Raw genomic sequence first — 24,811 nt, forward strand, 5'->3', positions numbered from 1 at the left:
GCTCCAGGCCTGGGGCCTGGGCAAGAGAACACGGCCCCTTCCTGCAACTTCTCAGGTCCTGTTTCCAACCACCCTCCACCTGGCCCAGCATTTGTCGTGATTCATTATCTGTGAATCCACCTGCACTCACCTCCACATACCCATCCAACGATAAGGACACCCCGAGCTGGCTTTCCCGAAATCCGCTTTGATGCCTCAGAGACCCACGGGCCCTTCTGTTTCACAGGATTCACCTTCCTTAATGCAACTGTGGTTTTAAACCCTCCCCCTCCCCCGCTATTCCAACACAAGAGACACAAATTTAGGATTTGGGTTTTATTTTATTAAAAAATATTTTATTGCAATTTTTTTCAGCTCACAAACGTCTGAACATTTTGGAATTCATTCTCTTGGATTTCTTTCTAACCCATGTAGGACTACCTCATCCATCTGTAACACAGGATTCTACTTGAGAATAACCTGAAGTGTTATTATTGTAACTAGTCATCATTTGTGAATATTTACATTGTTTATAATCCTTTCCCTCCTCCCAACATTGCTGTATTGAGCAGGGCTTTGAGAACAAAAATAACAACAACATTGGGTCTGCCACTTGTTAAAACGTTATAAAGCTGGGGGTGGGGGCATTGAGCAGACAATGTAAGATAAAAACACTGGAAACCTAGAAACCCATTAAGTGTATCAGGGACTTTCTAGGTCATAAAACCTAAATTTTAGACACAGGGACGAAGGATGGGTGTTTCAGCAAACGATGGAAAAACACCCAGGCCACTCGTTCCGGGAAAACATAAAGGCAACTCTCCCTCTCGCACGCGTACATTCCAAACCCAACACAATTTTACACAAAAAGCTTGAAACTGAAAAAGAACTAGAAAAATATCAATTAGGACCCATGCAGTTTGGGAGGGGGAAAGCCCTTGTAAATTGGACACCCAAAGTAGCGCCAGCAAATCTCAGCGTGTGGTAAAGGCTACATTGTCTGGGTCTGTCTACGATCCTCAGATCCAAAACCCAAAGACAAACTACAAACTAGGGAGAAAAACCTGCACCAACCATGAAAGGCCGCATGTCAAGAGTTTTAAACAAAACTTAATCGGGAAAAGATGAACACCCTGCAGAACAAAGTCCTTAACGGGCTTAGCCCGATCAAGAAATACGAATGTCCAGGAAATACGAAAATGCGTGCAAACTTGATAATTATAAAATAATGCAAATTAAAACAATTTAATGCCTTTTTTTTTTCATGTCAGAAAGGCACATATTTTAAGAAACCGTAATCCTCTGGGTAGGACCAGACATAGATCCAAAGCCCCCGGGCCACGGCCAGGGAAGGTAGGGGCTGTAAGTTCTTTCTGGAGGGGAGGGCAGCAGCATGACTCTGATTGTAAGCCCAAAAGGGTCCAGGCCTCTGATAATTTCCCCTTTTTTCCTTTGTTGAGCGGTTCTTCCCAGCATTTCTGGAGTGCATGTGGTTTCTGGATGCCCCTCCGCATTTCAACTTCCGCAGGCCCCACCAGGCAGGACATAGAAAGTAGCCAGTGGGCGGAATGCACGCCATGAGACCCAGGTTGGTGGGTGGGGGGCTCCCGTGAGCTCTGCACAACTCTCCTCTTGCACGTCCCTTAACATGCCCATTGCTCGGAGCGCCCAGAATCAGGCCCTGCACAGCTCTCCTGAGCCTTCCCTCTCCTGGATCCCAGCCAGGGGGGCCTCTTGCCTCCCTCCACACCGGGGCCGTGTCTGCACCTGCCAGGGCCAGGCCGCAGACCCAAGACCTCTATGTAACCGGACATGTCGGTGTCAGAACAGGCTCCGACCCAGACACGACATCTCAGACTGGGCTTAGCTCTAAGTCACTCAGATAATAAATCGGTGGAAAGGGAAAGAAGACACTGGCAAAAGCAAGGAAATCTGTTAAAAATAAAAAACAAAAACCGTGAAACCCCCCAAAGACAAAAAAACAAAAAACCAGGGGCAAATAGAGTGAGTATACGGGAAGCTCTAATATTTTGGAACCTAAAAGTAAGTTAACATAAAAGAAATAGGTGCATGTGTCTGTGTCCGCCTGTCTGTCTGTGAGAGAGAGAGAGGGAGGCAGTGGGGAGAGGAGAATTGATTGGCTGAAGGTCAAGTTAGAAGGGAGGAGGCCGACTCATTTCCCCACCTCCAGCTGCTCCAACACAGAAGCCCCAGTGCAGCTTTGCAGAATGGAGTGCGGATGAGGCGAGGGGCCAGTGGAAGGGGAGACAGAACTTCCACTCAGGCCCCCAGGAGCTCGAAGGTGTTAGCACACCTCCCCAGGCCTGCTGACATCCCAGGGTGGTAGTGACAGGTAGTCCTGCTGCTTGAGGGCTTTGAAGTGCCGGATGGCTGGCATCTGGGGAATGGCCTGGCCCAGGGCCTTCTTGGCCTGGAATACCTGGTCGGGGTCCCCGATCTCAGGATAGGGTCCTGGGGAAGAGGGCTTTGTCTGGGGTGAGAGAGGACCAGAGCCCAGGCCAGGGAGGAAGCAGTAGTCACCCACCTGCTGTAGGACCAGGAGCCCCTCGGGGTGTGGGGAGGGGGGTGCCCCCTCTGCTCTGGGCTCCCCTGGGCTTAGGGTGGGGCTGCTGGCCGGAGGAAGGGCAGGACCGCCCAGAGGGGACTTAGGAGACTGGCCTGCGGTTGGAGGGACATCCACATAGCCCTCGATTTCTGGCTTCACGGGGCCTGGGGCTGCATGGGATCCACCAGCCACTCCAGGACGGAGGCTGTGGCTCTGCTCTGTGGGCAGGTGCAGAGGGTGAACTGTGGAGGCAGATGGCAGCCCTGTGGGCAAGGGGAGTGCTGGGTCTGTAGCGGTGACATAGCCAGACACCAGAAGGCCATCCTCACAGGCCCTGGAGCCACTGGGCAGGGCTGCAAGTGTCCCATCCCTTGGGCCGGGGCTGTTCTTTGGGCCTTGACCGCCTACCACCAACCTGGGTGCAGAAGAGGCGGGGCATGCCCTCGACTCCAGGGAGGGGCTCCCCTCCTCGCCCGGGTCAGGGCTCCCCTCCCGATCCATGGCCTGGCCCTGGGCCATCACCTGGGCGAGCGGGACCAGCTGCACCTGCCCCCCTGCGGGCAGACACAGGTACTCCAGGGACCCCGGAGGCTGCGGCTTCTGGCTCAGGTCTGCCTGTGGGGGTGCCGGCTGACCCAGCACATCAGGCAGGGAGTGGCTGTGGGGGAGCCCCAGGTAGGGGCCATTGAAGTCAAAGCCAGAAGCCTGGCTCTTGGGCCTGTCCTCGGGGGCCGACGGGCCTGGCTGGGGGCCAAGGACCTCCTCTGAGTACCGGTCCAAGGAGGCTGGAGTCATGTCAGTCTCCGACGGTGATTCACGGGCATCTTTTGGGTCCTCCGTGGTGAGAGGCGACACCTCGCTGTGTCTGTAGTCTACAGGGAACACGCTGCGGGGAGAACAGGCGCGGAGATATTGGGGCCCCCCGGGGCCGCCACTTTGGCTCATGCTGGGTCTGGAGTGGGGTGGGGGGAGGCCTGACCCCACCCAGGGCTCAGGGAGGGCACGGGGCAGGGCAAGGTTGGGGAGCAAGCCAAGGGAGGACACTGCACCGGCCTTCGGTACCCCGCTGGCTTCCCCTGTCAGCCTCCATGTTCTGGTTCAAAGTCTTCTGCCAGGTGTGGCTCCTCTCACCCCGGCTCCTTCATCCGCCCAGCTTCAGGGACCAGGTGGATGCCCAGCCCACGCATGCCTAGTCATTCCCTTGTCCCTTCAGTCCCTCCCCCTGCCACCATGTCATCAGCACCCTGGTGCGGACTTTCTCTGGGCAACAGGGCAGGGAGAGGTCACCTGTTCCAGTCTTCTACCTCGGGTCAAGTCCAAGGTAGGGTCCTCCCTCGCCCGATATTCGGGAAGTTCCTCCTGATACCATCTGGTATCCTCTGGCTTTAGAGCAACCAACCTCCCTGGTTCCTCCATCCTGTGCCCCAGGCTGGAGGCTGCCTCCTCTGAGCCTCCGGCGTGCACAATGGGGCCACCCTCCCACCTCCCAGGGATCCCGAGCCCAGACACTCACCCGTCCAGCCCAGGGACGAAGCTGCCCTGCGGCCCCTTGTGCGGGGGGCCCCTGCTGATGAGCCCTGATATGCTGCCTGGGAGCTGGAGGCCGGCACTCCCGTTCTGGGAAGGGAAGGGACATTTGTGCTGTGGGTGTGTGAGCTCTCGAGAAGCTGGAGGAAGGAGGGGAGGACTCACAGGGGTACAGGAAGCCCCCAGACACGGAAGGGTCTCAGCAGGGCCAGGACCAGCCCCACCCGGCCTCCTGACACCAGGGAGGAGAGGCCCAGAGAGGGGCTGGGACTTGCTGTGGGTCCTTGGGCACCGGAGGATGGGGATTATCTTCTCGAAAGGCCACAGATCTGAGTGTCGCTGCCTCCACACCCCCGCCCTAGTTTCTTCCCCACTAGACATGACATCCCTCCACAGGCAAGCTGGCCGTGCCCGACCAAAGGGCCCCGTGACCCACATGCTGACACTCGCCTTATGACCATCTCAGCATCTGGGATGCGCACCTAGGCTCATGGCCCGCCCCTCTCAGTCCCCTTTGCGAAGGGGTCCTGTCCACCCACTGCGGGCCTCTCCCACCTGCCGCCACCCTGGATCCTCCAAAACTCAGCCCCGCCGTCCTGTCCTCGGGGAAGACATTCTGCCTCCTGTCAGCCCACCGGCCCCTACAGAACCGGGCCTCTCGCTGAGCCCCCTGACTCCCGGCAGGCCCCTGTTCTACTCTACCCCTGCTCCAGGGGAGCCCAGCAGGCAGAGCCAGGTCTGCGCCTCTGCAGGTGCCCAGAGGAGGGCAGAGCTGAACCTGCTGGTGTTGGCTCCCCCTGAGAGCTTCCTGCACCTTCCCGGGCCACCTATGTTTCACGCTCAAAGCCACAGAAAGGCGGGGGAGACATAGGGACGGGGAGGTCGGCGCAGGAGAGAGGAGCCCCTACCACCCTAGCCGCCTTCGTAGCCAGATCCTACCTGGAACAGGTGGCTCTTGCCGGGGTTGGGGATTTTCTCCTCCCACTTCTGGTTCAGCCTAGAAAGATACCAGAGGGGTAACAGTGGCCAGGGACCTCAGGGAAGCTGCCCCACACTCCCATGCAGAGAGGAAACTGAGGCCCGGAGGAGAAGGTGAGATGTGTCCAAGGCTCCCCCAGGAGGGAGGGGCGGAACAGGGACTAGAGCGAGCCAGCTGTGGGGTCCCGAGCACCCCCGCCCGTCATGGAGTCCCCTTACCTGTACCCGTACATGCCGCAGCAGCGCAGGGCGGGGAGCAGTGCCCCAGTGGTGAAGACCAGGATGAGCACCAGGACCCACATAGGGAGCACTGCGGGTGCCAGGAAGGGAAAAAAGAGCATTAGCGTCTGAGGAGGACAGAGCTGGAGGCTTAGGAGAGGCGAGGAGGTAAGGGGAGGTGAGGCCGGGTGGAGTCCCCAGACCCTGCTCTGTGCAGTCGCAGTGCTCCCGAAGCTCATTTCCTTTGGGTGCAGAGTGGGAAGGAAGCCCAGACACAGGCTAAGAAGGACAAGGAGTCAGTCCGCCCCCTGCCCCCCACAACACAAGTTTCAAGTGCTGGGAAGTGATGTGGAAATGCTAGAGTCCTGGGGATCGGAGCCAAAGGCCAAGGAAGAATTCTTGTGATGTCTTTGAAGCAAAAAGGTGTTTTTATTAAAGCACGGGGACAGGACCCGTGGGAGGAAGGGCTGGCCAGGGACTGTGAGCAGTGACTGATTAAATACTTTGGAACTGGGGGAGGTAAAGACGGCAGGTTACAAGAAAATTTAATTTTGTCTACATTTCTTTTGCTTTTGTTCCCCACATCGGGAAGGACAAAGAGGGTTAGATTCTTTCCAGTAGCAGGAGGGGGCGGGGCAATGACTACATCTCATGGCAATCACAGTGGACTTCATGTAGGAGGCAGCACATAAGCTTCAGCTTCAAGGAACAGGGAGGTTTGGAGAGGCAGAGATGGGAAAAACCTGGTGGAGGAACCAGGAGGTGTAAAGGCCTATCGGGAGCCCCAGTGTCAAGCCCCTCACAGGCTGGGCCCCTCCAGGACTCCCTCGGTCTCTTCTCTTAGGCCTGGTGTCCAGTCCTCTTTTCCACTTGACTGTAACCCTCTTCCTGAGACTCCTCCCCTGCGAGGATGACTGCGGCTTGGGTCCTTGCTGCTAATACCACCTCCAACCTCCTGGACCTAGTCTTGTACCTGCCTCCTGGTGGCCAGAATGGTGAACGTCGAGGGACAATGGAAGCAGCAAGTACAGGGAAATGGGGGAGGTTAAGACATCTGGGGCGCCTGGGTGGCTCAGTTGGTTAAGTGTCTGACTCTTGATCTTGGCTCAGGTCTCTTTCTCACAGTTGTGAGTTCAAGCCCTGTGTTGAACTCCCCTGGGTGTGAAGCTTACTTAAAAAAAAAAAAATTAGGAAGAAATCAGACCAAACCCCTCCAGTGCCAGGCCTCAGTCCATAGCTCGTGATGTTTGCTGCCATGGTAACTAACTGGAAATTCGGGCTCAGTGGTCACTAGGTGAGGGCTGCCACAAAGCCTAATGAGGCCACGGGCCATATTAATAGAGGGCTAAGGTCCAGTCTGAGGGAGGAGCAATGGTGAGGACTGCTCTTTGCTGCTCTCAGGACCTCACCTGAAGTCTGTGTTACACACCAGGGGTCACTTCGCATGACTAGTGACACACAGAAGAGAGGATACTCTGGTGGGGTGGGGTCACACTTCTGTGTCCACACCATCCTTGTCCTCTGCCCAGCTGGGCTGTACCCGGAAGGGAGAGTGGAGGCCGGGAGACATACCCCACTCAGTGTCCCAGAAGAGCTCCTCACTCCACTCACTCCAGATGCCGTCGTAGCCGCCAGGGGTGGGCTTGACCCTCACTCTTGCCTGGTACCTGGTGGAGGGCTCCAGCGGCGGCAGCGACATGCTGTGGGCATTCTGGAGGGTTTCCGTCTTGCTCTCCTGAGGGCACAGGTGAGTGAGCAGGTGTGCTGAGACCGAGGCAACTTGCTGGTGTGTGGGGGCACAGCCCCAATCCCCTCCCACCTCAGGGCCCCAGTTTTTCTGCCTCATCAGTCCCCAGCTGTAGCTGCAGCTGCGTCCCCAGGTCTGGGGCAGTCCCCCCGGCCCCCACGGAGGGCCCTACCCCAGGGCTCATAGAGGTCAGCACCCTGGGTGGGCCTGGGGATTGCCATCCCTGTGACCTAGGACAACACCGAGGCCCGGAAATCCTGAGGACACATCATGTCCCATTCTTACCCTGAGACAACCCCCCAACCTCCCAGCTCCTCAGGGACAGCCTGGACCCCAATTATGGCCTTCCGAGGAATGTTGTGCAGCATGACTGGACTCTGGGGGCCCCGCTCCTAGCTCCCCCACTGACCACACCCATCCTGGCTTCAGTTTCCCTATTTCCGGGCTGAAGGTTCTGTGGCTGGCTCCGAGGTTTCTGACTTGGGCCACGGGGAGCCCCAGGTTCTGCACACAGACCCTAAGACTGCCTAAGGATGTGGGCCGGAGACAGAACCTTGGCCTGGGGACCTGCCTACTTTATCAGGAGCAGCTCGGCTCGGAGCGGCTGCACAGTCGCTTTCCAGAGAAGACTTCTCCGAAGAGTCACCTGGTGACTTTGGAAAACCTGACGTCCAGCTCATCTCTCTGCCCTCCAAGCCCTGATGTCTGCATCCCTTTCGCAGTTCAGGGTCTTATAGTTCAATCTGGCCATGTCATATCACCTCTGTGAGCCTTAGACCTTCACCAAGGAAGGGGACGGTGACCAGCCGACCGCACAGGGTCATGACCACTGAATCTCAGTGGCTTCCTCTGATGGGTCCCCCGCTGGGAGCCAGGCACCTGGCAGGTGGGGGCTCTCGTGTGTGTGTTTCCTCACCCCACCCCCTCCCCCCATCCCAGTACAGGCCCCCTCCCAGGCATGAGGTCCTCACCTCCCTTGAGGCTGTAGCTTTCTTGTACTGGACCTGGAAGGTGTGACTTATGTGCTTGTAGAACATCTCCTGGGCCGTCCAGTGCAGGGTGTAGCCATCTCTGCTTTTGGTCACATTGAGTGTCGGCTGAGCCATCTGGACTGCAGGGAGGGAAACCTTTAGGGAACATTGTTCCTAACATGCCTCCGATGGAACACTCTTTTCATCCCATGTGGGTCACAGGTGCTCTCTCCAACGGGGTCCAGCCCACCTCAGGGTCCTTGGACCCCCCACTTCCCCATACTGTCCACTTGGACCTGAGCAGCCCTTCTCTGGGCAGATGCTGAGATACACTTGTCTTTCGGTGAGGTCACCCAAAGCATGGGTTACTCCTCGCGTTTAAGTAAAAAAATAAAAACACCAATACTTAGTTCCCTGCCGCATCATTGAGTATGTTGTAGGCATTGTCACATAGGCTCTGTCTGCAGGAATCCTTGCACTTGATTCTAACAGATCTGCTATGTGGTGGGTCCTGTTCACTTGTCACAATTCACAGATGGAAAAACTGAGCCCCAGAACGATTAGGTCACCCACCAAGGACAGGCAGCTGACAAGTGGTGGAGAAAAAGACGGCAGAACCCCAGGGTGACTGGTGGATTCCAACCAGGTGACAGAGACAGAGGGGCTATGTGGCCTCCTGCACACACTCCAGACTGGATAGAAGAGCCTGGGGTCCCGGGACGCCATGCAGGAGGCTCCTTTGCATGAGGTCTTTGCTACTTTAGAAGAAGAGGGGATAGGATTCTGCAAGGAGTCTGCACGTAGTCTAGCCCCCTATTGAAGAAGTCATTCCTAGATCAGTTATCTTGAAGACAGAAAATATCCATCGGCAGAGGACTCTGGGAACCCGAGAGAGAAAAATCCAATCAGGGAAGGAAAGGGAAAGTTCAGTGCGAGGACCAGGGGTGGGCGTGGTTGGCAGGAGGGGCTGCAGAGCGGCTCAACAGGAAAGCAGAGCTAAAGGAAAGGGGGAAATGGGCTTTAAAGATCTGTTCCTGGGGACTATCCGTTGAAGCCTCCTTCATACTATTTGCCGTTGTCATTGTCAGATTGTTGCATCTTGACCGCTTCAAGAAGAGATTTGAATCACTTTGGCTCCCTTTGGCCACTGGGCTGCGTTTTACTGACAGAGACAGACATGGAGAGTGGGCCATCAGGAGTCCTGAGTGGATGTGGGGGACACGGACGACAGGACCACTGCAGGAGCACTTGCGCTGAAGGCTGGAGGGCAGACTCACTGTTTTCCGAGCTTTTTATAAACTTCTCCTCCTCCTTTGGCCGAATAGAGATGGTGTACTGGCTGTCTTTCCTGGGGTAGGGCACGGCAATCTGGCATCGGTGCCGGACATAGAGCTCGGGGAGCTCCTCCTTCAGTACTGGGGAGCACTCTTCTTCCCTGAGGATCACGGTGGAGGTGAGGGCAGAGGGAGGCAGGGGCCACGGGAGGGGTGTGGCCTCTGGGGCCCCCAGAGTCAGGGGAGGCCTGGAGAGGGCAAGGTGGTGAAGAGGAGAGGAGACAGGAGGGAGGAAGGGGACACTCACCCCGCGTTGGGGCTGGCCTTGTAGAAGAGGGTGAAGGAGACTGAGTTGGCCACCTCGGACCTCACTTCCCAGGAGCAGCTGAGCACGGCGGCCCCGTCGAAGAAGCACTGGAGGTTCTGGGGCTGGGCCTTGTCCCCTGGGAGGGGAGACAGTCCCTCATTCATTCCCTCCTGCATTCATTCCTTTACTCTTGGGGGGCCTACCAGGAACCGCATGTCAGAGAGATCATGGGCTTGGTCCCCAGGAAAACTCAAGCTTCAACACAGCCTGGACCTGCCAGCTCTGTGAGTGAATTCTGTGACCTTTCACACCCCCTGGGCAAAATGGGGGCAGCATCTTTTTTCAGGGCTCAGGGCCTCGACACAGTGATGTCGGTTCGTCCCCACGGAGCACAGCCCTCAGGAAGACAGAGCCGGTCATAAGGCTGCTGTCATTGTCACTGCAAGTGCTCCTAGCCAGAAGGTGTGCAGAGCTCGGGGCCCGGATGGAGTCGGCCCAGGGAAGGGATTCTAAACAGGACACAGGAGACTGGTGGAAGCCTGCAACAGACTCCCAGGAGCTGGACGAGCCGCCCTCCCCTCAGAAGGGTGCTGCCCCAACTTTGACCATGTTACCTGTCTGCGAGTGCCAGCGGACCTCCGGGCTCCACTGGCTGGGCCGCCCGGAGAGCCCAGAGCTAGGGGCCAGATGGGTGCGCACTCGGGCCACGTAGGTGCTGCTGGGAATGAGGTGTTCTGACTCCAGGATGGCCTGGGAGGATTTCAAGTAGAGGGTGGAGGCCTCCTGCAGGGAGAGAGCGGTTAGTGGAGCAGGTTCCGGCTGGATCAGGTTCCTTGGCTTGGGCGGAGCTGGCCATGGTCCTGACCTCCCAGGAGTCCTGAAGCCGCTTGTAGACCACCTCATACTCCAGGTTCGACAGCCAGTGGCTCTGGGAATCCGGAAGGGCCACTGTCCAGGTCAGCAGGAAGCGCTCCCCGGTAGTATTGATCAGGAGGTCCTTGGGTGCCGGGGCCTGCACTGGAGGAAGGAGGAGGCAAGGGCCCTTAAGGAGCTGGGTGATGGTAGGGGGGCATTTTCTGTGTGGGCAGACAGGCTCCAGGCCAAGTGCTGTCCCTACCAGCTGAGTGGCCTTGGACAAGACCCTTTTCCTCTGTGGACCTCAGGCCCTTCACCTGCAAAATTGTCTGGGTTCACTGTGAGCATGAACGAAAGCTGTGCGCACATCACATAAGCTCCATGAAGGGCTGGCAATAATCTCCCAAAGGAACCACCTGTCCCCACCTATCCCCACAACCTACTGTGCAGCCTGTGTCTCCCCCCTTCCCAGCAGAGGGCGCTGTGACTCATGTTACTCCCTCTTCCCTCTTGCCGTCCTTCCCTTTCCACCTTCCCAGGGACCTGCTCCACTCAGAGCCCTGCTCCACTCAGAGCCCAGCATAAATGTCTCCTCCTCTAGTACCTTCCTGGACCCCCCTCCCCTGGGCAGAATCCCCCAATCCTTTTCCTGTCCTACCATAGCCCACCGTATTGTCCTTACAACCCTGGTGCATTCATGCGTTTCCGTGTCTGCCCCTGCAAGTAGTCAGGAGCTCGTGGGTGGTAGGGTTTGGACTTTGACGCCCTTCCCTGTCCCCATGGCCTGAGATTAGTGGTTCAGGGAATTTGGGGACAAAGTGAGTGAACGATGAATGAATACATGAACAGGCAACTTTCAGAGAATTTTCAAGGAACCATTCTGTCAGCCAACAGCAAACATCTGTCTGCTAGGCGAGCGTATTCATTCGAGAATGGCCTGGCTCCCTCCTTCCTGAAGCTTCTGGGTCTGAATGCTGAGGGGTGACTTTCAAACACAAAAAATTCAATGACTCCAAACAAGATGTAAATGTTCTATGCTGGCAGTTGAACATGGCAGCATTAGAACATCTAGAGAAATCTTAAGGCTGGAATGGCAGATACAGGGCATCCCCTCTTTAGTCCCCCCAACTCCCACCCCCAATCAGGGTCATGAGTCCCTGCCCGCCTAGCCCCTAAGCCCGTCAGGGAGTGGGAATCCCTCTCAGCGTGGAGCTCTAGAAGCTGCTACACAAAATTGGATCCACTGGGAACACAAGGAAAAGCATATTCACCCGACCTGAGAGATTTTACTCTGCTCGCTCGTGTCACAGGTGGAGACCCAAAAGAGGAAGTGAAATGTCCCAGACCTCTATGTGTGGGGGTCTCAGAGTGGTCAGATGCACCCCTGTCCCCTTGTCCAGCACCGACCAGCCTCCCTGATTCATTGCCAAAATGGTTTGGGCTGGAACTGAACTCCCTGCTGAACGTACACTCCAGGAGGCAAACACCAGACTCCCTCCCCTATTTCTAAGTTGACACCTTCCCTGTGATGAGGCCACCAGCTTCACGGGGCAGGGATGCTGACCGGCTCGTTCACTGATTTGCTGGTGCATGTGGGCACTCAGCGAGGGCACATATTAATGAATGAAGTGTGTGTACACCCTCTCTGTGAATTGTATGTCCCCCTGCTCCCGTCCCCTCGTTGTGTCCCAGTTGAATCTTCATCCTTTCTCCCTGGAATGAACGCCTTAGTTTGCATTCTGGGCCCCAGCCTCCTGCCACCTCCCATCCCCTGCCATCTATCCTGGCACCCATGTAGCATCATGTCATATCCCTTCGATGGCTCTCCATCGCCTAGATGTTGGCCTCTAAGTCCCTTTGCAGGGCACAGAAGCGTCTCCAGGTCAGGCTCCTGCCTGCACTGCCCCTCTCCTTCTTCCCTCGCTGTCCAGCCCTTTGGACACTGATGCTTCTGGGATACAATGATTGATGATTTTCCCACACTGCCTTGCCCTCCCGTCTCCCAGCCTTGGTGCATGCTGTTTCCTCTTCTTGTTCTGTCCTCCCACTCACCCTTCAGATCTCCCTGCAAAACTCTTTCCTCTGGAAAGCCTGTCCTGACCCCAGAGGCTCCTCGCCCACTGCCCCTCAGCACATGGCATCCATCTGTGTTTCAATTTCCGCTGTTTCCTGCCTCTCTACAGGCTCTCAGCCCCACCAAGATGGAGACTTTTTTCATCCACCAAACACGTTTTGAGACCCTGTTTGAAATGAATTCACCATGGCCTAACCCATCTCCTCTTTGTGCAACAGCTTTGCGCTGCTGTGAGGAAAACAGGCAGGAAGCAGAGGCCGGAGCCCCCTCTCTATCTGACACTTGCAGGCGCGATGGGCTGCCGGGTGTTTGGGACCTGGGACGCTATGTCAGACACATGCATCCAAGTGACCTTGGGCAAGTTCCTCTTCTCTCAGTTCCATTTTATTATCAGAGAAATGGGGGAAAAAAGAAAAGTAGGGCATGACACCATGCATTATTGTAATGATTAAATAACATTGGGCAGTGTTTCCTAAAAGCCAGCCATCCATAGGATTCTTACCAAGTGAATTCCAAAGACCATCTCTATTTTAGGCTCATCCTGAGCATAGATATAATTGAATTAACGAGACCGAAGTGCTGGTTATATTTCTGTGTAACAGACAGTCAAACGAAGATTGACTATTTAAATAAAATGATCATTGACATCCACCCAAGAGCACTGATTTCTGGTGCCGCTGTGGATACCCAAGTGCCCTCACTCGGCTATCACTGACACCACTGCTCAGGGGTGGCACTTTGGAAAAGTTTTATGACCTCTCTGGGCTTTAATCGCCTCATCTAAAACTGGGTTGTTGCAGGCATTGGATGAGACTAGATGGTGATGAGTGCTTTCAAGTGATAAGGTTTCTACCTGAATAGGAAGGATTGTTCTGGAAGGGAAGCCTTCACTACTGCAGGTGGTGGGGCAGCTGGGGCCAAGGGAGGTGCCACTGGCCAGGGTTTCCTCACATTGTCATTCCAATGCCACCATCATAGGAAGACCATAGACTCTTCTCCTCAGAGATCAAACCCACCCCCAAGCCACCCACCCCCAAGCCACCCCCCTTGAAGATTCTCATCCCCTGGCCCTTCTGCGGGCTAGCCACCTGTGGAGGGGCCACCCCCATCTGGGGACTCCAGGCCTTACCATGCTGGGTCAGAGTGATGGTGAGCTGGGTGCCCAGGGGCCGGTCTGGTCGGAATGAGAAGTAGTCTCTGTCAGCAATAACGAAAAACTCATACGGAATGACACATCTTCTGGACACACAGCCGGGACAGGGGTGGTCTAACAAGGCCGTGTCATTACTGAGATCACAGGACACTGGCTTTGGAGGGTCCCTGCCAGGAGACAATGTGGTTAGCCCACAGTTCGGGAGAGTCACTCATTCAACAAATGTCACCAATCAGTCATGGTGTTCAAGGCTCTGTCCAGGGCCAGGGGGACACATGTGAAATGACTTAATAAAATATGTCATGCGTCAAATGGAGCAAACTTCACATAGACAAATAGAGCAGGTCAGGGAGATAAGGAAGTCAGAAGGGCAGGGGTGGGGGTCCGATTTCAAACAGAGGTGACAGGGAAAGTCTCGTGGAAAAGGTGACTTTGGGGCAGAAACCTGAAGGAAGTGAGGGAGGGAGCCATGTACATTCTGGGGAAAGGGGAGTTCAGATAAAGGGAAGAGCAGGTGCAAAAGCCCTGGGGCAGGCACAGGCTGGGAGCGTTGCGTGACTAGGCAGCTACCCAGTGGGCGTGGAGTGCAGTCCGGGAGGGTGGGAGGCGGAGCAGGCCAGTAGAACAAGGTGACAGGAAGCAAGGTTTAAGAGGAATTTAAGGAACCTGGATGTCACGGTGAGTGGGGAAAATGTAGCTATGAGCAAAGGAGTGACATAGAGTGATGTATGTTTTGAAAGGCTTCCTCTAGGATAGAGGATAGTGGATAGATTGGGTTTGGGGGAGGGTGGTCGTCTTGGAAACAGAGACCAGGTAGGAGGCTTCTAGAATATCCAAGCGATAGGAAGTGGTTCACACCAGACTGGTGATGTTAGCCTTGGCCAGATCCACATTCTATTTAAAGATGAAGTCGACAGCATTTGCTGGTGGATTAGAGGCATGGGTCGGGAAGGAAAGGTGGTGTAAGGGCCTACTTAGCCAAAGGGAGCCATTTTGTTGTTTATGCAGTAAACTGAGACTGACCCTGCCCCTCCCAGAGGAACTTACTTAAAAGCAAGTCCGGGAAACCAGTCCCAGGTAGCAAAGCCCAGATACAAGGGCGGGTCAGGCCAGGTGGAGACGTCCAATCAGTGGGGCGCGCATACTGTCTCCTAGCTACCAGGGAGAGTTGACCCCTCCTTTTGGGCACCAGTTCTGACCAAGGTGATAGGCTAGTTCAAGTATCTACTAGGGTAAATTGAAATGCAATTGGCCACCCATGTGGGACCTAGCATGACTGTGCAGTTTTCTCTGTGTGTCGCAATCTCATTAGCCACCTGTGTGTGGCCAGGCTCAACCACATGGCCTTTGCTCTATAAAAGTTAGTCGGTAAGGCAGGGAGGGGTCGCCTCTTTGTAAGAGACGGCCCCGACCGGTTGGCTTGACTCTCGATGCTTGGTGCGAGATAAAGCTTCGCTTGACCTTTGCTTTGTATCAGTCTCACTCCTTTGATTACGAACCTAACAGTAGTAAAGGAGGTGAAGGAACGCACCTCCCAGCTTTTGGGTTGGAGCCTCTCGGAGCCCCTGCTTAGCGACACGGGATATGGGGATGAGCCAGGAGCCCTGTTTGGGGCAGGGCAGGAATTTGATGTAGAGCACTGGGGGTGGAAGACGCCTTTCCCTAAGGAAAGACAGGTGCAACTGCGGGCCTGGCTTTGGGGGCAGGTGGGGCTGGCGAGGGTGTGAGAGTCACCAGTGCTCAGCTTCAGGCTAGGCTGGGTCTCTGCCCCTGGATCAGGATATATCAGTGGGGAGAGCGAAGGATGAACCCCTGGGCATCTCACCCTTTGAGTTGGAGACAGAAAAGGTGAGCCAGGGGAGACACAAGGAAGGGGGGGTGTGGTGGCTGGAAGCTGGGAGATGGAGGGGTTTCGGGGGGATGCGGGGTCAGTCTATGCCAGGTGCTGCCTTCGGTCAAGGAGGGAGGACACGGAGATTTAGCAGCAGGGAGGGCCTTGGGGCCTTGGGCAGGAGCAGTCTGGGTGGCCTGATGGGGGCAGCAGAAGCCCAGGGGAGTGGGTTCAGAATGACTGGAAAGACCAGGGGTGCTGTGGGTCTAGACAGCTCTTTGGAGGACGGTGGCCTCAAAGGGAGGCAGAGGATGGGCCTGCTGGAGAAGATGGGGGTCTGGAGGCCCCTCCAGAGCCTCAGCCCTTGTTGGCAGGTGTAAGTGGGGGCCAGGATACATTTGCTCAGGGATCGAGAATGACCCCGGGAGAGGGCCTGTCCAAGGCACAGGGAGAGCGGGGACTGGGGTGGCTGGGGTGTTCTTGAGTGGCAAGAGTGGTGGGAAGCCAGGCGCAGCCTTAGAGAGGTCTGGGGTGGGAACTTGCTGCAGGGAGCACCCAGGGAGGTGGCAGAGGGGGTGGGCGTGTGGTGTGATCATGGAGGTTGCTGGGAGCCCCTCTTCGGGGAGCATGAGTCTCCATGCAGGAGGAAGTGGGCCACAGCAAAGTGGGGGGATGGAGGTGGGCAAGGAGGGTGGAGATGGGAAAGTGGGGCTCCCGGGAGCATGGGAGAGAGAGCTGGGGGGTGCTGTTGTGGGTGTGAGGAGCTGCTCCTCCCCAGGGCTGGCCTCCATGGGGTCTCCCTGCACCTGAGATGCTAGCCATTTAGTTATTTCTATTACGATGAGTTAGACTGTCCCCAGACCCCAAGACAGTGTGAGGAATCTTCCCAAATGGCATATACCACAGAGACCATGTGAAGGAGGAGAAAACCCACACTCTGGAGGCAGCAGGGTCTTGGGGACACGTGGAGGCCAGTCCCCCATGCACCGGACTCAGGGCACTGGTCCCCACTCGGCCGCTCAGCCACCCTGTGGCTGGGAGAGGGACCTCATCTCCGCAGCCTCAGGTTGCGTGTCTGTGAACTGGGGCATCTACCCTTTGCCCTGTCCTCCTCACAGGGAGGACCATCTAACATCGGCTTTTGCAGGGTAGGTCCGTTCGATCGTGATGAAATAAGATTATCGCCATCCCGTCATCAACAGCAATGTTAATGCGTAAGCCTCTTCTCCAAACCCCAATATCAGACACCAGTACCTGGCCTGGCAGGCTGCCTAATGGAGCAGGAGCTTCTGGGCCAGGGCCGGGGCTGGGGCCTCCCCATCCCTGACCTCCGTGCGGCCCCCCACCCTTGGCAAAGCCCCACACAGCCGCGTCCCTCCCTGCACTCCGGCCCCTGGGCTCTGGTGTCACTCACTCATTCAGCCTCCGGTAGAGAGTCAGGTTGATGAGCCCCTGGGTGTCCTGAATGTTTGCCCACCTGCAGGTGATGAGGCTCTTGTAGTCATTGTAGCAGCTCAGGGTCTGTAGTGGGACAGTCTCTGCCCAGGGAGAGGCACAAAGGGGGTCACATCTCTCCCCTCCTGATGTTCCTGGTCACCTGCCCTCTTAGCGCCTTGGGGGTGCCCAGAGCTGGGGAGAGGTTTCCCAGAGTGCTCCAGGGGCTCCCGGCTGCTAGGCAGAGCTCCCTGGGGGCCCTGAGGGGGCCAGAGGTTCTGTGGGTCTGCAGCTCCGTCTGTGGACTCCCCCATCCAGAGAGAAGCACCACATTCTACTGGAGGTGCAGCACATTTCCTGAGCCCCTGCTGTGCCCTGCTCCTGGCACAGGGTCTCCCTCCCACCCCACAAGGGACACATGCATCAGGCCCAGGACCCCTTGGGACAGCCCGGGAGGAGGGGCACAAACCCACCCCAAAGAGTCAGCACGGCAGAGCCCCATGGGACTTCCCTGGCCAGGTCTCTTGGTCAGTGGCAGGGCCTCATGGCTGGGAAAGGGAATGTGGTTCCCAGGGTTATCGGAGAAGTCATGTTCTCTGGGAGCCCTCAGGGAGGGGACTTGGGGGACTCAGGAGCCAGAGGAACATCCAAGCAGGAGAAGGGTGCTGGGGCCGAAGCAGGCAAAGACCACCAGTCAGAGGGCCCCAAGGAAAAAAGGCACAAAGGAGGCAACTGGTCAAGGCCGTCAGAGGAGCAGAGTGGGGTGGGATGGGGGCAGAGATAAGGCTGCAACGGCCAGCCTGGACGTGAGAAGCCTCGAATGCCAGGTGGAGAAGAGAAGCCATCCAAACAGAGATGAACCTTCGGGAGGCTGGAGAAGAGTGAGAATCCAAGAGTGGGGAGGGGGGCACCAGTGAGGATCGGGGAGGAGGAAAATAAGGGAGGGAGGGTCCTGGGGGCTTCCGGGGCCTGGGGGGGGGCAGGTGGGGGTGGCCTTGCTCAAGGACCAGCTGTGAGGAGGGGCCAGGGAAGGGGAGGAAGCAACAGAGCTCACCATGGGCCCCTGCCACGCTGGGCCCCCAGAACAGAGCCAGCAAGACAACAGGGAGCAGGCCCCAGGATACAACCATCTCTCGGGCAGCTCTGGGCAAGCAGGTGGCCGGCACAAGTGGATCCAGGGCTGGGCAGAGGCTGGGGTCCTCACTGGCCTAGAATCTTGGCTTCTTCCCCGGCTGGAGGCCAGGCCAGACCCATGTCCCCGGCTCTTGCGAATCCTCTCTCTGGGACTCTGCTGGGAGAAGAGACATGAGCTGAGAGCTGGCCCCTCCCATCCTGTAGCCCCGGGACTTGGCCCATGTTACAGGGTGAACCTAGGAGTGATGCGTGGGCTCCAGCACCTCAGCCTGGCCCCCAGGGCTGTCCTTTCTACTTAGCCTCAGTGCCTAGGGCATGACTGTGAGGGAGATGCATTTGATGGCTTCTGCAGAAGTGGATCCCCACCTGGTCGTGCCCCAGGATCTCCCGTGCAACCCCCTCACAACTGGAAGACCTGGGAGGGACCCCTGTTCTGAGGGCCCTCAGGGCCCCCGACCTGATCTGCTCAGAGCAATCACAGAGCACGACGTCACAGTGTCCTCCCCTGGCTGGGATCCCACTTGTGCTCAACACTGGGTGCGCACACTCTCGGGACCTGGTGCTGTCCCGCCCTCCCTCCATTTACTGTCATCCCTCCCACACTACCCTCAGAATGCCTGTTCCCTTTTCTCTGCAGAAGGTTGGGGATTTCCTCTTTTCATTTTGTCTAGCCCTGGGAAGTACCCAGGAGAGGAGAGCAGAGGACAGTGGTTCCTTCTCCCCCTGTAAGACTGTCTGAAACTTCAAGATGCACACACACACACACACACACACACACACACACACACAGCAGTAGCAGCAGCAGCTGTCTTACTGGGAAAAGCACAGCTTTGGATGCAGCCACCTTGACCTTCAGCACAGGCTCTGCCCCTCCCATGCCAGCATCCTGGGTTGACCCACCAATGCACCTGAACCTTATTCTCTGCACCAGTAATGTGGGTACAAATACATGTGTGTCACATGAGAAGAACCCAACGCGGTGATGTTTATAGAGCGGTTAGTCCGATAGAAGGTCAGGAAAGGGGTTTCTGGGTGGCTCAGTTGGTTAAGCATCTGACTTCAGCTTAGGTCATGGTCTCAGGGACTTGGGATTGATCCTGGAGTTGGGCTCATCGGGGAATCTGTTTCTCTCTCCCCCCTCTTCCCCTCCCCTAGCTTGTGTATGGGCTTGCTCTCAAATAAATAAACAAATAAAATCTAACAACAACAAAAAAAGAGGCTCAAGAAAGAAGAGGAGGTTTGTGTGGAGCTGGGGAAAGAGACTGTCCATTTCAGCTCCTTCAGGTGGGGGCAATGCCATGGGGGAGGGGTACAAGTCCTTGTGGCTGGCCCAGTTTGTTCTGTCTACCTGGGACTAGCCTAAAAACCCAGAGCTTCTATTTGGGTCTTACCACAAGTAGAAATACTATATATGTAAAAAGAATGAGTCATCCTAAAATAAGTGAGAGGTTTAATACACTTCCAAACAAAATTTAACATGATGTTTTTTGCAGAACTCAGAAGAAAAAATATACCTGAGGACAGTTAATGAGCTTTTGTAAAAATGAGGAGGTTCTCCCCAATAGCAAAATTTATTTCAAATATCTGGTAAGTAAAGCAGTGTGTTGGACATACACACGATAGATCAATGGACACACTGGCCAGGCAATTCCATTCTCCCCAAGAAGGTACTACATGATGGAGAATTCGTGAATCATTGCAAAGGATGGAATTTAAGAAGTGCTAAGATACTTGAATAACATTGTAAAACCTATCCATCTAAATCTCTACTCCACACCATCCCCCAATACCAGGTTAATTACAAATTTAAATATAAGAAGTTAAATCATATTAAACTTGCAAACCATGTGGCAGACAGTGTCCTCTCCTGGGCTGTTCCCTTCCTCCTTGGTAAAAGAAATTCTGGTTTCAGCTGGGTTTGGTGCTACACGGAATAAAAGATTACATTTCCTATTCTCTTCTATTGCTAGGTGTGTTCACGTCACTAAATATTGTCCAAGGAGGTGTGGGTGGAAAAATTGGTTGTGCCTTCCAGAAAAGTCTTCTTAAAGGGAGTTGGCTTAGGTAGGAGAGTTCACATTTGCCCTCCTGCCTCTCCAGCTTCTTCCCAGCCTACAACTTGGGAGTGATGGCTGCAGCTCCAGAAGCTGTTTGGGACCATAAGGTTACCTTGAGGATGGAGCCCTATGCAACAGAAGGAGCGAAGCCTGGATTCTTCTTGTTACTGTGGAGCAACCACACCAGCCTGAGAGTGCTTAACTTTGGACATCTTTGAGATTTTTTTTTTCTTTGATGTGAGAAAAAAAATAAACTTCCATACTGTTAAGCCACCGCTGTTTGGAGACCAAACAGATGCAAATGGAAACAGAAGAAAACTTCACAGGCTTAAAGGAGACAACAGTGCACTAAGTGAAGGGTAAACTCCATTTTTAATAGTGCCATGTTCAGTCACATGCTGGTAAACTTTTGGCCATCCAAGAAAAAAGGATACTGTGAGAAGTTTCCAGAAGGAAACAAACACTATTTTCAATGGGTCAGGTTGGCCAGATTTTCTCACAAGTGACTCTGAACTCTGAGTAGATAATGATGTCTTGAAAATACTGAGGGGCAATATGTTTAAAATCTAGAATCATTGAAAAAGTCAAGGTTACACTGACGCTCGAGGTCAGAAAAATATATTTTGGAAATGTAAGGACAAGGAAAATTTTCAGATCTTTTCTGAGGAACACAATTACTCTAGGATGCATTTCAGGAAAAAAGAAATTGTCCAAGAAAGTGTATGATACTGAAATTAGTGGTAAGAAAAGAAGGCAGTAAAATTTAAATTAAGTAAAGAATTGTTACTTATAAAGTGAAAATAAGTAAATTCACAATTACAACATTGAAGTAAAACACAGATGATCTTAATGTGGGAGTTGGCTGTCAGATTAGGGGTGGAAAGCAGAGGAGAACTGAAAGTTTGCTAAGCTAAAGATCATGTCTTTTTTGGAAAAGCACAATGTATGTTTATTATACCCAAAAGTTGATGGAAAATATGCATTAAATACATGTGTTAAAAATGTAAGTGTTAAAAGCCACTAAGAGTGAGAGGTAAGCATGGGCGCAAAAGCCTGATAGGGAGAGGGTAGGATAAGGAGGGAGAGGGAGAAAAGAGAAGAGAAAAAGCAAGCACCTTTTCACTCAAAACAAACATGCACACCAAAATTCCCAAACTCGTGAAGAACTTTAATGGTAGGAATAAAAACTGGAAATGAAAAAAAAAAAAAAAAAAAAGCAAAACACAAATTCATTCCAGATGAAAAGAATGTCATAGAAAAATCTGACAAAGACTTTTAAAAGAACACATCATGGCCACATGGGGATTATTCCAGACACAGATGAAGAGCCATTAAGAAATCTCTTCATGATTAAAAGAAACATAACAACAGATTAAAAGGGAAAAAAGGAATATCTTATCTTGACAAATGTTTCTCAATATTCAATAATACAAAAGCCATTCCAGATGAAACAAACAAACAGATGATTCTTGACAAAGAAGGCACTGCAGGGAACACTGGCGTTTCTGGACATCTACTACAAATCTGTAGTGACGTCAGAGTCAAAAGGAAAATGTTCATCTTCTTCTGGTCAAAGGAACAAACAGGGGAAGGCTACCCATTACTGCCATCTCCAGAGGTCAATCCACCCCCCAATAATCTCTAAATTCAATGCAATCTAAATCAAAACTCCAAAACGATTTTTAATGTGCGTGACAAACTGATTCTAGATGATAACAAACCAAACATGAGAGACAGGTTCTATTAGCCAGAAAAATAATGGGAATGTAATCATAGACAGATGGAATGGAAAACAGTAAGGGAAATAACCAAGGAGGAATTTGGGACGTAAGAGCAGCATTTCTAATCATGGAGGAAAGGACAGACTATGTACTCATAATTATGACATTGAGACAGTTAGCTGATAATTTTTTAAAGTCAGATTATTACTTTACATATTACCCACCCCTCCAAATTCCAGGTGGATTAAAGATCTAAAAGTCAGAACTAAAATGATAAAAGCATTATAAGTATTTCCTTAACCTTAGGGGTTGAAGAAGACACCAAATCCAAAAAGCGTAAAGAAAAAACAAAGATAAATATGAGAAGAAACCTGCACGCTTTTATATGAAACAAGATATCTTAAACATGGTGAAGAAAAAAGCCAAGTGATAATCTGGAAACATATTTAAAACATATGTAAATACATTGTTAAGATACCTAATAAATGAGCCACTACAACAGTAAATATGTAAAAGGCAAAGAACCCATAAGAAAACGGACAAAACATCTCCATTCATTTCAGAAAAGGAGCTCAGGGGGCGCCTGGGTGGCTCAGTGGGTTAAAGCCTCTGCCTTGGGCTCAGGTCATGATCTCAGGGTCCTGGGATGGAGCCCCGCATCAGGCTCTCTGCTCAGCAGGGAGCCTGCTTCCCCCTCTCTCTCTGCCTGCCTTTCTGTCTACTTGTGATCTCTCTCCCTCTGTCAAATAAATAAATAAATTAAAAAAAAAAAAAGAAAAGGCGCTCAGATGGCCAAGAATATATATAGCAGAGCCATAACTTCACCCATAATCAGGGAAAGGAAAAATTCAAGCAAGAATCCCGATAATTTGGGGCGCCTGGGTGGCTCAGTGGGTTGGGGCCTCTGCTTTCCCCTAAGGTCATAGTCCCAGGGTCCTGGGATCGAGCCCCGAGGCTGGCTCTCTGCTCAGCAGGGAGCCTGCTTCCCTCTCTTCCTGCCTCTCTGCCTACTTGTGATCTCTGTCTGTCAAATAAATAAAATCTTTAAAATAAAAAAAAGAACCCCAATAATTTTCATCCACCCATTGGATACCGTTTAAAGACTGATCATCTAAAGAGAAACCGACTTTTATGCAAGACTGTGGGAGTATATGTTAATTCAACTACTTTGAGGACGATCTGACAATATTTATTAAATTTTTAAACACAAACTGTTGCCCAGCCATTTTGCGTCTAGGCATGCGGGCTGAGGAAGAAACACTTTTGCAGGTATGGAAAAATTAGAAACAACCTAAATGCCTATCAGTACAGGATGGAGTATCCTGTGGTTTACCCCTACTAGTAAATGCCGCCTATTTCTTAGGGTTAAAAAATGAGTTAAATCTATTTGTGTTATTGAGGAACGTTATCCCAAATGACATATTAGGTGAAAAAATAAGTCATAGAGCGATATGTATATTATAATCCCTTTTATGTACAAAGGAAAACTATATACTTGCAGCGTGCTCAGAAGATGTTTGGACCAGGGGAGAGAGAAAGCTGGCACGTGTTCTCTTTTGTGTTACATGATTTCGGATCATTCTAACTTGATAAAGCAGATCCCCATGTATTCACTTAGTTTGAAACATGCTCATTAACCAACTCAGTAACTATCCTGTAGTATTGGTGGGTATGGCACAGGAGGAGAACGGGTGAACGAGAGAAAGAGAGATCAAAAGCGAACAGGAAAGGTTCCGTCCCTCATAAAACATCAGAGAGCAGGAAAGATGAGAAGTCGAGATCAGAACCCGGTGATCCAAAATTGATACAAGGTCTTTGAAGACTCAAGATTGTACATCTGTAACTTGTCACCGGGACCAGACTGAGGAAGCCCCACAGGCTCGCACCGCCGAGGCGACCAGGGGAACACCTGTGCTCCCATGCACAGGGCAAAGGCACGCAGCTGCGCAGGCCCGGAGGGAGCTGCCCCTAGGCATCTCCGTGCTCCCACCCCCGCACCCCGCCAGCCAGCCAGCACGCATGGGTACAGAACACCCACACCCGGGCCTGAACTCCACGGGGCAGCAGAGGCTCAGGGTAGAGTATGCCAGCCAAAACACTTGCTCCCGGGGGGGAAAAACAGTCCCTCCGCAGGGGACCGGGCCCTTTCTCATCTTCCAAAATGAGCTTCCAAAGCCACACCAAGCTCTGGGTCGCTGCGTGACAAAATTCTGAGTTTCACCCTCTGCCTCCCCGTCTCTTTGCACCCCTGCGTTGCCACGGACACCCACACCCCCAGGCACGCACGCGCCCTCGCTCTCCCACTCTCCCTTTCTAAACCAGGATGTCAGGAACTATGGGGGCTCTTGTCGTTCCAGAGACCAGGAGGCGAAAACGAGGGGCAGGGAGAGGACGTTCTCACCGCCACCAACATCTTAGTGACACTTTAATGGCAAAGCATAGACGCGCACAGGTGTCTGACTCCGAGGTCTGAGCTCTCCACCTCCCTGACACCCCACCCAGCGTCCTCCCTGCTGCCAGGACAGGCGGACCCTTCAGGTGAGCTCCCCCTGCCCCCCCACAACCTTACAGCCCTTCCCACACGACCCTCAGGCACGGTGGCAGCGCTGCCTGTCTCCTCGCCCTCTGGCTCCTGGGCTCCCAGAGCCACACCTGCCCACTCCACACCCCCAGGCTCTCTTTGCCCTTGGTTTCCCGGCCCAGACACCCCCTGCTCCGCCCCTGAAAGCCAGAGTGTACCTCTTCGCGGTGGGACAGCAGAGCCTTCTTCTGCCCGAGTGTCCAGGCGAGGGGGAGCCGCGGGAGCTTCCTATTTATGCTGACGTCGTCGTTAGGAAACAGAGAAGCAGAAAGAGGAAGCGACACCAGGCCAGGCCGGTTTCTGTGACTCCTCACAAGACTGCCCAGCTTCTGAGAACTGTGGACACCGAGATCATTGATTTTTTTTCTTCTAGGCCTTACTGAGTTTGCAAATGTTCCTTCGG

General features: G+C 53.6%; 1 protein-coding gene across 1 annotated transcript; it reads right to left on the reverse strand.

Moving 5' to 3' along the window:
- Positions 1 to 309: 309 nt before the first annotated feature.
- Positions 310 to 24,597, reverse strand: CSF2RB (colony stimulating factor 2 receptor subunit beta). The gene is made up of 14 exons (XM_080812257.1): positions 24,567 to 24,597; positions 17,970 to 18,203; positions 16,896 to 17,019; positions 13,627 to 13,817; positions 10,434 to 10,585; positions 10,183 to 10,351; positions 9,569 to 9,704; positions 9,265 to 9,422; positions 7,988 to 8,127; positions 6,842 to 7,004; positions 5,270 to 5,360; positions 5,012 to 5,069; positions 4,059 to 4,162; positions 310 to 3,431 (listed from the first exon to the last, which is right to left on the reverse strand). The coding sequence occupies exons 2-14, from the start codon at positions 18,043 to 18,045 to the stop codon at positions 2,285 to 2,287; spliced, it is 2,709 nt and encodes a 902-aa protein (XP_080668383.1). The 5' UTR covers positions 18,046 to 18,203; positions 24,567 to 24,597; the 3' UTR covers positions 310 to 2,284.
- Positions 24,598 to 24,811: the final 214 nt, after the last annotated feature.

This window comes from Martes martes (assembly GCF_963455335.1).
Source record: "Martes martes genome assembly, chromosome: 8".
In the NCBI taxonomy this organism is placed as follows: domain Eukaryota; kingdom Metazoa; phylum Chordata; class Mammalia; order Carnivora; family Mustelidae; genus Martes; species Martes martes.

Excerpts from the sequence above, each read along its gene's own strand:
- CSF2RB (XM_080812257.1), bottom strand. The coding sequence starts at position 18,045 with ATGGTTGTATCCTGGGGCCTGCTCCCTGTTGTCTTGCTGGCTCTGTTC. Across the intron at positions 17,020-17,969 it reads CAGCGTGGCAGGGGCCCATG|AGACTGTCCCACTACAGACC; the intron begins GTGAGCTCTGTT and ends CTCCCTGGGCAG. Across the intron at positions 7,005-7,987 it reads AAGCTACAGCCTCAAGGGAG|GAGAGCAAGACGGAAACCCT; the intron begins GTGAGGACCTCA and ends CTGTGCCCTCAG.